We start from the raw sequence: 13,105 nt of genomic DNA, 5'->3' as shown, positions 1-13,105 counted from the left end.
CATCCGGAAGCAAGTGCGGATGCGATGCGTTATTAGGGTGAATAGGACTTCACACTCTCCCTGCTGCCCTGTGCTTTGTGCACACAGCCGCAGGGAGCTTACCATGGCAGTTAGACCAACCTATAAGAAAAAACTCACATACATATGTGTAGATAACACTGGGGTATAGTATAATATATACTGAGCCAACCCAAAAACAAAACCAATAACCCCAAAGAAAAGTGGGAGACACACACATAAAATATATGTAATTTATTAAGACATAATCACATAGCAAATGGTATACATCAGCATGAAAATTGTGAGAACTGTAGGTTCACTCAAAGTAACATGTACTGGTATGTATGTTGCATGCACAGAAAGATAAATGAAAAAATATACAACTAGCACAAGGCAAACTAGCCCACCCAAAAACCTGCGATGGCCGCATAAGGTATGCACATAGCCATTGAACTGTACAATACCGACAGAGGCAAGTGTGCCAAGTGCAGGTGGTAATAGAGATATAAAAAGAAATGTAACAACTAACTGTTTTGCTCAATTGCATATATTTTATGTGTGTGTCTCCCACTTTTCTTTGGGGTTATTGGTTTTGTTTTTGGGTTGGCTCAGTATATATTATACTAGACCCCAGTGTTATCTACACATTATATGTGAGTTTTTTCTTATAGGTTGGTCTAACTGCCATGGTAAGCTCCCTGCGGCTGTGTGCACAAAGCACAGGGCAGCAGGGAGAGTGTGAAGTCCTATTCACCCTAATAACGCATCGCATCCGCACTTGCTTCCGGATGCAATGCGTTTTTCACTGAAGCCCCATTCACTTCTATGGGGCCAGGGCTGCTCAGCTCCATTGAAATGAATGGGTCCAGATTCCATGCAGGTGCAATGCGTTCGCATCACACATTGCACCCGTGCGGAATACTCGCTCGTGTGAAAGGGGCCTTAGTGAAGTCAAAACTGACTTCAAAGTGTTTCACATGGAGACATGCAAAAAGTGTAGACATGTTGTACTGTGTATTTGGGTGTGTCATTGTGGAGAGATCAGCTTTATTTGACTGTTCATTTGCCATTTAAACAGACTCCCACCCAGGATTCTTTGGTCAGAAGAATGTGGCGGAGCCTGACAATTCTGAAAGGAAGGGGGAGGGACGGGAATTATGGCCTCATATGACCTCTCTCATTCATTCATGATATGGTACCAGCTATTCGTTGTGAATCTCCCTTAAAGGGAACCTGTCACCTGGATTTTGTGTATAGAGCTGAGGACATGGGTTGCTAGATGGCCGCTAGCACATCCGCAATACCCAGTCCCCATAGCTCTGTGTGCTTTTATTGAGTAAAAAAAAACAACAATTTGATACATATGCAAAATACTGAGATGAGTCCTGTCCCTGAGATGAGTCCAGCGTGAAGGAGCCCAGCACCGCCCCGCATCCTCAGAATCTACTCCTTGCTCCCCGACGTCAGAAAGCTAGAGCGCCGTAATCTTTTACAGGAGATTCTCCGTCCGTATACTCTATCAGGGTACTTGGATGTCATGGACCTGGAAGCTACCCCCTCTGTTATCCAGATTGGGATTGTTTTTTGCGCAATGAACCAATTCTAGTCTTGAAAAATATCATCTTACCAAGGTTAAACCAATGCTACTTTAGTCTTGCATAGAAGATGCTCCACTTTTTCAGCAGCAATATTTTACAAAGAAATATAGGCTCATGTTTATCAACCAATTTCAACCAGATTGCGGCATAAATCTGCCCCCAAAAAGTACATGTTATTTTGAGTGAACCTACAGTTCACCTACATGCTGATGTATACCTAGGGCTGTGACATCTTTTTTCCCTGCCAGCTGGGTGTTTGCGAGAGGGGTTGTATCTGACCTCCTTACATGAGGTCTCCCCCCCTCCTGTACACTTGTGCCTTATGTTTCATATATTAATAAATTACATATATTTTATATGTGTGTCTCCCACTTTTCTTTGGGGTTATTAGTTTTGTTTTTGGGTTGGCTCAGCTTAGCATGGCAGCCAGGGCTTCAGTAGCGTCCTGGCCGCCATGGTAACTGACCGGAGCCCCGCGACTTCGACTTCACTGATGGAGCTCCAATCAGAAGCTACCACTGCCACAAATGAGGAGGGGAGGAGGGGACCCTGTGGCCACTGCCACCAATGACTATAATACTGGGAGGGTTGGGGGGGCCCACTGCTCCACCAATGAAGATTATTAACCTGTTAATACAAATATAGGATGACAAGGCACTCTACGACAAGCTGCTGCAATCCCCGTCAACCCCTCAGGTGCGGCACCTGAGGAGTTAATTGCTGCGGTTTGCCGGATTACAGCGCCTTGTCATAGAGGGTGGGTGCCAAGTATGTTATACCGCTGGGACCCGCATCTTACATTTGTATTAATAGGTTAATTATCTTCAGTGGTGGCGCAGTGGCCACAGCCCCTTCCCTCCTCCTCCCCTGTCTTCTCATTGGTGGCAGCAGTGGGGAAAGAGGGAGAGATGCCTCCTTCTCCACTGTGCTGCTGAGGAGAACATGGCGTGCGCTGAGAGCGACACGTGCCATGTTGTCGAACTGATACTAGGCTGCGCTGTAGTGCAGTCTAGTATCGTAAAATATAAAAAACCCGGTATCGAATCGGTCCGGGTCTAAGGGTATCGATTTGGTATCGATAGTTCAATATCCGGTGCAACCCTAATCCATTACACTATGAATATTCCATAAAAGTATGGTTAAATAAACCTTGAAAATAGTGACCGCTATATCCCTGAAATGACGACAATAAAATTCACCCAAGACTCCACAATGAGATATTATACAATTTTCTGGTTGGTAAAAAACAGGAAAAAAAATTCTCACCAGGAAGTTTGGAACCAACAACGATGAGACCACAACATGGAGGAGGCAGCGGCATCTTGGATCTTGCTCTGTTAGAACATAAGACACAACAGTCATCAGGATGTCTCTGTATCTGTGCTTCCTCAGCTCAGTATCTCTGATCTCTATCATATTTCAATTTGAACGTTGTTCTCAGTGACTCACAACTGAAGATTAACAAGAACTCCAAATTCTTCCGTCATGCACCAAAGATTTCTAAGCATTGTTTGGCGGTGACCATTTATATCTAATTTTTACTACATACTCTGTTTGCGCTGAGGGAAGGCTCAAACATATCCACAGGTATCTGGCGGGAGTATACATCTTAAAATATTCCTGACATATCTCTCTGATGGAAGAAAAAACTGAAATGTGAAGAGAACATTAAAAGGGTTGTTATTTTATAAGAAGTTTTTATGTTTTGCTTGAGACCACTTCCAATCTTAATCTGACCCTTTTGTTTAAAGATGAGCCTAAGAGGTTGTCCAGGATGTTGATATTGATAACCTCAGGATCGATCATCATTATCAGATCAGTCGGGCCCGACACCCCCACCGATCAGCTGTTTGAAGTAGCTGTTGTGCCATCAAATGTACATTGTACAGAGTGGAAGCAGAAGGCTCCATACACTGTGTAGTTTCTGGATTCACTTGAAAGGGAGCTGAGCTGCAGAACGCCAACATGACCACTACGCAGTGCACGGAGCAGTCTGCTTCCACTTCTGTACACTGTATAGTTTCCGGCACAGGGGCTACCCGAAAGAGCTAATCGGTGGGGAGTGTCAGGTATGGAAAACCCACCTATCTGATACTGATGGCATGTTTGGAGGTTAGGTCATCAATATCTATAGCTTGGAATCCCTTTAACCCCATAAGGACCCAATCCGCAGCAGGGGTCTGGCAGTCACTGATAGCCGGACTCCTGCTGCATGCACCGGCATCGGTGAAATCACTGATGCCGGCGCATTAACCCTTCATGTTCTGCTGTGACGGGACCAGATGGCATGGAAGGCAGCCCGATGCCTTCCTTAGGCATCGGGGCTACCTTCCGGTGGAGAGCCTGTGAGATCCAGCCCCCTGGATCTCACAGGCAGGAAGCTGTATGAGTAATACACAATGTATTACTCATATAGCCAATGCATTCCAATACAGAAGTATTGGAATGCATTGTAAAGGGGATCTGACCCCCAAAAGTTGAAGTCCCAAAGTGGGGGAAAAAAGTGAAGAAAAAGTTGGAAAAAAAATTCCCCCCCCCCCTAAAATTAAAAGTTTCAAGTAAAAAAAAAAAATAATTTCCCCCAAATAAAGTAAAAAAAATAAAAAAGAGTAAAAAATAGGGAAAAAAAGAAAAGTACACATATTAGGTATCGCCGCGTCCGTATCGACCGGCTTTATAAACATATCACATGACCTAACCCCTCAAATGGACACTGAAAAAAACTAACTGTGCTAAATTAACTAAACACATTTTTTGTCACCTTACATCACTAAAAGTACACCAAGCGATCAAAAAGGCGTATGCCCGCCAAAATAGTACCAATCTAACCATCACCTCATCCCACAAATAAAATTTAAAAATGGTGTAAAAATAGGCATTTTTTGTCACCTTACATCACAAAAAGTGTAATAGCAAGCGATCAAAAAGTCATGTGCACCCTATAATAGTACCAATCAAACCGTCATCTCATCCCGAAACAAATGAGCCCCTACACAAGACAGTCGCCCCAAAAAATAATTCAAACTACGGCTTTCAGAATGTGGAGACACAAAAAAAAATTTTTTTTTCTAAAATGCTTTGTTATGTAAAACTTAAACAAACAACCAAAAAAAGTAGTCATATTTAGTAATGTCGCATCCGTGACAACCTGCTCTATAAAAATACCACATGATCTAACCTGTTAGATGAATGTTGTAAATAACAAAAAATAAAAACGGTGCCAAAACAACTATTTCTTGTTACCTTGCCTCACAAAAAGTGTAATATAGAGCAACCAAATATCATATGTACCCTAAAATAGTACCAAAAAACTGCCACCTTATCCCGTAGTTTCCAAAATGGGGTAACTTTTTTGGAGTTTCTACTCATGGGGTGCATCAGGGGGGCTTCAAATGGGACATGGTGTCAAAAAAAAAGGTCCAGCAAAATCTGCCTTCCAAACATCGCATGGCGTTCCTTTCCTTCTGCACAATGCCGTGTGCCCGTCCAGCAGTTTCCAACCACATATGGGGTGTTTCTATAAACTACAGAATCAGGGCCATAAATATTGAGTTTTGTTTGGCTGTTAACCCTTGCTTTGTAAGTGGAAAAAAATGATTAAAATGGAAAAAAAACTGCCAAAAAAGTGAAATTCTGAAATGTCATCTTTATTTCCATTAATTCTTGTGGAACACCTAAAGGGTTAACAAAGTTTGTAAAATCAGTTTGGTATACCTTGAGGGTTGTAGTTTCTAAAATGGGGTCACAGTTTTGGAGTTTCTACTCTAGGGGTGCATCAGGGGTCTTCAAATGTGACATGGCAGCTTAAAGGGGTTGTCCAAGTCGTATTTATTGATGACCTATCCTCAGGATAGGTCATCAATATCAGATCGGCTGGGGTCCGAAACCCGGCACCCCCGCCGATCAGCTGTTTGAAGAAAAGGCGTGCGCCTTGCCAGCGCCGCCTCCTCTTCATTGTTTACCTTCTCGCTGTTGCATCTGCAGCAGTAAGCAGGTGTAATTACACCCTAACCATCCCATTCATTTCAATGGGACGGATCGCTCCTATACAACTTCAAACAGTTGATCGGCAGGGGTGCCGGGTGCCGATCTGCTTTCCAAAAAACATATGGCATTCCTTTCCTTCTGCGCAATGCTGTGTCCGTACAGCAGTTTATGACCACATATGGGGTGTTTCTGTAAACTACAGAATCAGGGCCATAAATATTGAGTTTTGTTTGGCTGTTAACTCTTGTTTTGTAACTGGAAAAAATTGATTCAAATGGAAAATCTGCCATAAAATTTAAATTTTGAAATGTTATCTCCACATCTCTTGTGGAACACCTAAAGGGTTAACAAAGTTTGTAAAATCATCTTGCAGGGTGTGGTTTGTAAAATGGGGTCATTTTTGGGTGGTTTTTTATTATGTAAGCCTAACAAAGTGACTTCAGACCTGAACTGGGCCTGAAAAAGTGGGTTTTAGACATTTTCAGAAAAATTTCAAGATTTGCTTCTAAACTTCTAAGCCTTCTAATCTAATGTCCCCAAAAAATAAAATGGCATTCACAAAATGATCCAAACATGAAGTAGACATATGGGGAATGTAAAATAACAACTATTTGTGGAGGTATTACTATCTATTATAAAAGTAGAGAAATAGAAATTTGGAAATTTGCTAATTTTTCAAAATCTTTGGTAAATTTAGAATTTAAAAAAAAAAATTACATTTTGACTCCATTTTACCACTGTCATAAACTACAATACGTGACGAGAAAACAGAAGTTTTAAAGTTATCACTACATAAAGTGACACATGTCAGATTTGCAAAAAATGGCCTGGTCCTTAAGCAAGCCCTGAAGGGGTTAACCCTTCATCTATTGCAAGAAACCCTTAAAACCCCAGTATCAAAGGAAATTTGATCAAAGAAACCCTTAAAACCCCAGGATCAAAGGAAATTCTATAAAAGTGTAAAAAAAATTCTTACAATTTTTGAAAGAGCACATTTTATACATAATCAAACATGACATCTTCTGGCCTTGAGTGAAAAAATGTTGAAGGGACCTTCCCCAGCTGTTAGATTGAAGAGGCCTATGTTGCACTTCCAAGAGCCCTGCCCTTTTAAGATTTTTAATCTCTGATCTATGTCATAGGGAGGAATTACAGCAAAGTCCTCCAGGGTACAGAAGCACTAGCTATTTTTCAACACCAATGGGGCATTCAGTTTGCATTCTATAGCCCTGTTTTTTCCTCTTACACACCTCTCCACGGATCCATGATATCATTATTTTATTACTATGTATTCTAAAGCAAACATTAAAGTGGTTCTCTCTCTCATCACAGACAATGGGGGCATATGGCTAGGATATGCCCCCATTGTCTTATAGGTGCTGGTCCCAGCGCACCAGGAACGGAGCCCGGCAAGCGCACGACCCATAGGAGTGAAAGGGAGTGCACCACGCATGACCGGCCACCGCTCCCATTCACTTCTATGGGCTGTAGGAAGGCTCAAGGGTCCGGCATTGACGGAAGATATGTGTCAGAGATTCCTGGCCTCGGTGAGGTAAGAGGCAGTAATTTCATGTGTCAGCGGCAGCTAGTGCTGGCTGACATGGTTTTGCTATTTAGTATGGCTGTAAAGCCGATCCGGGCCTGCCCTTACTGGGAGCAGCCAAAGTGCAGGGTGGGTGGCTGCTTTCCACGTTCCAGGCTGGGTCTTGGTTTGGGCTATAAAACACAGGCAGCACTGTCAGGTGGTGGGAATTTACTCCTCTCTGACAGTGAAGCTCTGTCAGTCTCTGTGTTGGGACCTGGGAGTTTGGGCCTGGGTGAAGGCCTGCTACCTTGTTGGCGTGGGAGCAGGTGGTTTCTGCTATGTCCAAGGACTTCTGCATTGCTGCATGGTGTGAACAAACACCAGACTCAAGGTGAATGTTTTCCTTGAAACTGACTTTTTGTTTTGCTTATCCTTATGTGTGACTAAACACCGAACTGTTTCAGTTAAAGACGTTGTCGTTGCCTCTATACTGCGTCCGCAAACCTGTCTACCAGAGAAATCCCCACAGATTTCTCAATTTTCCCATCAACCTCCCCATCCTGGTGTCCCCACAGTGTCATCTTGCTGCCACTCCCAATACTGTGCCCGTTGTGCTCCCCAATGCCCCAGGTACTATACTACTGAAAACATAGTGACCCCAGTAGACATAATTGGAGTCATTTATCAAACTGGTGTAAAAAAAACTGGATTTCTAAAAGAGTTGTCAAAAATGAAAGGTGGAATCTGATTGGCTGCTATGGGCAACCAAGCCAGTTCTGCTTTGCACCAGTTTGATAAATTACCCCAAATGGCCCTATAGTGTCCACAACAGCTATAATGTCCTCTAGAGTGCCCCCAGGAAAAATAACACCCTATATTGTGCTCCAAGCAATAATCCCTGTATAGTGTCCCCCAAAATAATAGAATTGCCCCTACAGCGCCTCCACAATAGCAACACCCCCATATAGTAATTTCCACCACATTGCCCCCACATAGTAATCCCCATAGTAATTTGCCCCATATAGTAGTTTGCTCCCACACAGTAATTTCCCCTACATAGTAATTTGCCCCCACACTGCCCCATATAGCAATTTACCCCCACATAGTAGTCCCTCCCATAATAATTTGCCCCCACACTGCCCTCATATAGTAATTTGCCCCCACACTGCCCCATATAGTAATTTGCCCCCACATAGTAATTTGCCCCCACACTGCCCCATATAGTAATTTGCCCCAACATAGTAGTCCCTCCTATAATAATTTGCCCCCACACAGTAGTCCCTCCCATAATAATTTGCCCCCACACTTAGCCCACATAGTAATATGCCCCCACATAGTAATTTGCCCCCACACTGCTCCATATAGTAATTTGCCCCCACATAATAGTCCCTTCCATAATAATTTGCCACCACACAGTCATTTTCCCCCACACAGTAGTCCCTCACATAATAATTTCCCCCACATAGTAATTTGCCCCCATTAAGCCCCAATATAGTAATTTCCTCCTGATGTACTCAATGTCTTTTCACTAATATGTCCTCCTGGTTGTCCCCCCCACATGTCCCCTAAAGTAGGCACATGAAATAAAAAATAAAAAAAAATTTTAAAGCTAAATACTCACCTATGTCCAGGGCCAGGCGCTTGCTCGCAGAGGAAGGCAGGATGAAGCAGGAGTGCACACGTCACAGTGCTGCGTCCCGGCACAGGCGCGCAATTACATCATCATGCCCGCCTGCAAGCCTATGGCGGTGATCGGTGACTGGACAGGGAGCTATGAGCTCCTGTGCCCCGCCACAGTATGTGGGCGTTCGGGTCGGCGTTGGGCCCCCCAGCGGTGCTGGGCCCGGGCTGCCGACCCGAATGTCCCTATTGTAATCCGCCACTGCTACCTATGAGACAATGGGGGCATATCCTAGCGATAGGCCCCCATTGTCTGTGATGAGACAACCCCTTTAATCCCAGGGTTGTGTACATACGAAAATGGGTTTCAGTACCTAACATGAGACTACAAACAGAACTAGTACAATAAACATGTGCTTACTGACAGGTACTGTAGGTACAAATGGAGAGAGGCCATACCTAAGGGTATAAGCTGCACAAATGAGTATGTAGTCACAGCAGGGTTATTGTAGGTTGTAGACTATCTGGAGGTGGGTTTTCAGGTTGCTTTCGAAGGTTCAGATGATAAAGAACAGTCTGAAGTGCTGGGGTAGATGAGCCCAAGGGGATTCACTGAGAAATCAGTAGGGAAACAGAAGATGTGTTGAGGTGGGAAGATTGGACCAGAGGTATATGGAGTGGACAGGTCGTGGATGGCCTTTTTAGCCTCACTATAGTCCACACACAGGTATTTGTATCAGGCAGCATCTCCCACAGAGAAGGATGTTGCAGTAGTCTGGGTGGGAGATGATGAGGACATGCACTAGCAGTTTTGTTAAATTAAAGTTAAGAAAATAAAGGATTCCAGAGAGGTGGAGGCACCTGGCTATATGGTTTGAAACCGGATAAGTTATTGTTTCTTAAACCAAAATCATGCAATTAATACAACTCCATGTAATGTTTTACTATTAAATATAGCAGCAGATCCCTGGTAACTCATGATCATGTACTGTATAATAGTATGCATGGCAAACATTAGAGGGAGTCACACCAGGCACAGTGCCTTGTAGGGCAGAAGCTCAGCTGAATCTAATGATACCTCTCAACTACTGATCTCATTTCTGCTGGAGAAAAAGTACTTTTAATCCACATTCAAATGCCATTATGTTTGTGGCACTATTACTGCCAGTAGCATTATTTGTCAGGGTAATTATTTTTGAGGGCACTGTGTGGGAGCACTTTTTGTGTGGCACTAGTATTTTCAGGGAAACTACATGTTTCTGCAATATAGTATTTGGGGGTGCTGTGGAGCACAGTGGTCAAGTTATAGCAAAGAGAGAAAGCAGGATGATATTGTGGGGGTCCCAGAATGGGGAGTTTGTTAAAAAAGTGGGAATGATTATGGAAAAGTAAGGAACCTTAGATGTCTGTGTGGCAAAACCTGCAGAGAGGCTACATAGCTGGAAGAAGTCTTCATGGCGGTCTGGGCAAAAGATGAGAAAAGAAAACATCTACAAGCAGAGGAGAAGTCACTGGATGTACTAGGCATGTAGCGCTGTATTCTCATGTATGTTTGGTAGCGTTGAATGTCCTTTAAAAATAGGTTCAAAAGGTTAGAGTGCCCTCTCTGTGCATGGGCGTCTGAACTCAGACATCTACTGAGAATGGAGGAACTGATGGCACATTCGAACAATATGGAAGGCTTGTTCTGCACTAGATGAAATCCATTGGTGGAATTTCTTCATTCTACGGAATTCTCGAGTATGATAGGAGAAAATACTAATATAGATGCCGGGGTGATGTCTGGGGACTGTTAGAATTTCCTTATGCTTACACACTTCTCTCTCTCCCATTCCCCTCTTTCCTGACCTATGTACCATTTACATCTGGTAACTTATACCTATCGTCTTCTTCCTCTTTATCCTTTCCTCTTTCTCTTCTTTTAGGCCTTGACTGGTTGGCTTATGCTTTACTTAATAGATACGCAAGTTGTTCCTCAAACAAAAATATAGGCAAATCTTGGATCAAGGGAGCTAGTCTTCGGCTCATTCTCACAAAATGTATAATGCTTACTTAACAGAGCATTTGCCTCCAACCTTGTTTTATTTTGTACCCCTTTTACTTAAATTGACCCCTCTGTTCTTCTCAATATGCTTGGATCCTGCGAGATCCTATGATTGAACTGAATTTTTCTTTCTGAGTCTTGAGCATACAATGTTCAAGAAAGTCATGCTTGAAAAATAATAAAGCAAAGTAAACGTAAAAATAGGTTCAAAACTGTGGTGCCTGTCATTTTGGCAGGAAGTTTAGCGCTGAATCCATCAAATCTAAATGAAATGCTGACTGAGGCTAGGAACAGAGCCTCTGATAGCAGCGTTAGAATAGTATCCATCTATCTCATATCTATCAATTATCTATCTACTGTATTTTGTGCCCCAAAGTGGGGGGAAAATGTTCCTGCGTCTTATCGGGTAAATACTAATGAGTGCTTCCATTATGGAAGTGGTCACTAGTACCGGAGGACGGGGAAGAGGTGAAGGCTCTGTACTTACCTCTTACTGGTCCTCGGCTATGATGTGGCTGCGCACAGTATGATAGCGCTCTGTGACCTCACGCTGTGCGCATCGGGTGACAGTACAGGCGCAGCAGGAAGAAGAGAGAGAGCGCGCTGGAGGTGAGGAGTGGCGGCACCTGGAGCAGGAGAGGTAAGTGTTTTTTTTTTTATGTGCTCTGTGGCATGGGGGGCTGATATGAGGCCATGGGGGGCTGATATGAGGCCATGGGGGGCTGATATGAGGTCAAAGGGGGGAAATCCTTTTCCAGCAGACAGGGTCTGCAGATGGAGGACATCAAGTGACAAAAGAAAGGAATAGACTGACTAATAGGTAAAACATACTGTTATCAGTACCCCCCCACAGTCTTTTGTGTCGGGATTACAGTTTTTCTGAGTCATAGTCAACTGCCGGCTTACTCGCCTTTAATACTCACTAACCTTTATGACTCAGACATTTCTTAACAACTCTGAATTTCATGAACATTGATCCCCGCTAAGTGTTATCAGGAAAAAGCTGCTGCCAAACTTCTCCCAAGAACAAAAGCAATGGGCATGTTGAAATCTGACAACCTGATCTGTATCTCCCAGACATCTGCCACTGGAGGAGAGTTACGAGACCCTGCTGATATTGGGATCTGCAGAAATACTTCTAATGTGTATGACTGACTTTTCTTCTCTTTGCATGTGACTTAAGGCTACACGACCATGTGTGTTTTTTGCGGATCCGTTGTAACAACAACTAAAATGGACAAGAATAGGACATGTTAAAAATTTTTTCCGGGGCTACAGAACGGACATACTGATGCGGACAGCACAGTGTGCTGTCCACATTTTTTGCGGACCCATTGAAATAAATTGGTTCGCATCCTATCCGCAAAAAAAACCAAAAACGGAACGGACATGGAAACAAACAACGTTCGTGTGAATGTAACCTTAGAATGACAAGGTCACTGATTTTCATGCAACATGGTGGTCTAAACGATTGGAAATTCATATAATAACTTTACTAACTAGGTGATTATAATCCACATAAAGCTGGATTCCCACTCCGAAGCATCTATACATCCAGGTTACAGATGTGTGTGCTGGTCCAACCATGGGTTTACTGACCCAAACTCACAACATTATAAATCTCTACGATGCTGTGAGTTCAGGTCTGTAAACCCGTAGTCGGGCCAAGACAATTGTCCTTGGAACTGGTCTGATAGCTGTGTATTAACCAATTCTTGCATCTGACATCGGCCATTACAAAACAAGCAAAAACTTTCCAGCAAAAACAGTAACTATACAATTGTATAATCAGACAAAAATAAGAACTTGCAAAAAAACTTGCTACATCTGTAGTATTCATGGCCATTTTAGTAGATGACCCCAAACTTGTAGTACATGGATTCTTATCCCCTTTATCAACCATTCCTTTTACCAGTCCACCCTTCTACTCTCCACGGCCTGTTTTGCCGTATCTGCTTCCAGTACTATGGCCACAATTCTGTTAGGACTGGGCATGTCTTCACTGGAGGTCCTCACATGTGCCATAATCTAAGTTGGTTTTGATAAAACACCATTGTGTGGTCATACGCATACAAGGAAGGTCGATGTCCCAAGCCATCTACAGAACCCTTCTTGTTCAGGTTCTTCCTCTGAGTGCCAACTAAATGACCATACAGTATGTGCCGAGACAAGTCTCATTTCAAATAAGAGAACGTTTTATGTTTTCTGCCACAATTCTGCCTAAATAGTCACCTTCTCAAAATTCCAACATAGTTTGTTGGTCACAAGGTCTCATGTGCCTTTTTTAATAGGAAGTTGAAGTTGTGGAGTAGTCCTCCTGTGATTTTGCAG

At 43.2% G+C, this 13,105-nt stretch overlaps 1 protein-coding gene across 7 annotated transcripts in view; it reads right to left on the bottom strand.

Moving 5' to 3' along the window:
- Nucleotides 1-13,105, bottom strand: part of LOC122924803 (von Willebrand factor A domain-containing protein 5A-like) — a 131,068-nt gene that overhangs the window by 105,243 nt on the left and 12,720 nt on the right. For all 7 annotated transcript variants that reach the window (XM_044276238.1, XM_044276239.1, XM_044276242.1 and 4 more), the window contains exon 2: nt 2,865-2,932. In XM_044276238.1, coding sequence (XP_044132173.1) covers nt 2,865-2,919 — 55 coding nt within the window. In that variant the 5' untranslated portion in view covers nt 2,920-2,932. The remainder of the gene's footprint in view (nt 1-2,864; nt 2,933-13,105) is intronic.

This window comes from Bufo gargarizans, chromosome 1, assembly GCF_014858855.1.
Source record: "Bufo gargarizans isolate SCDJY-AF-19 chromosome 1, ASM1485885v1, whole genome shotgun sequence".
NCBI lineage: Eukaryota > Metazoa > Chordata > Amphibia > Anura > Bufonidae > Bufo > Bufo gargarizans.
Note: the sequence above shows the minus strand (reverse complement) of the source record. Positions and strands in the feature narration are given on the sequence as shown.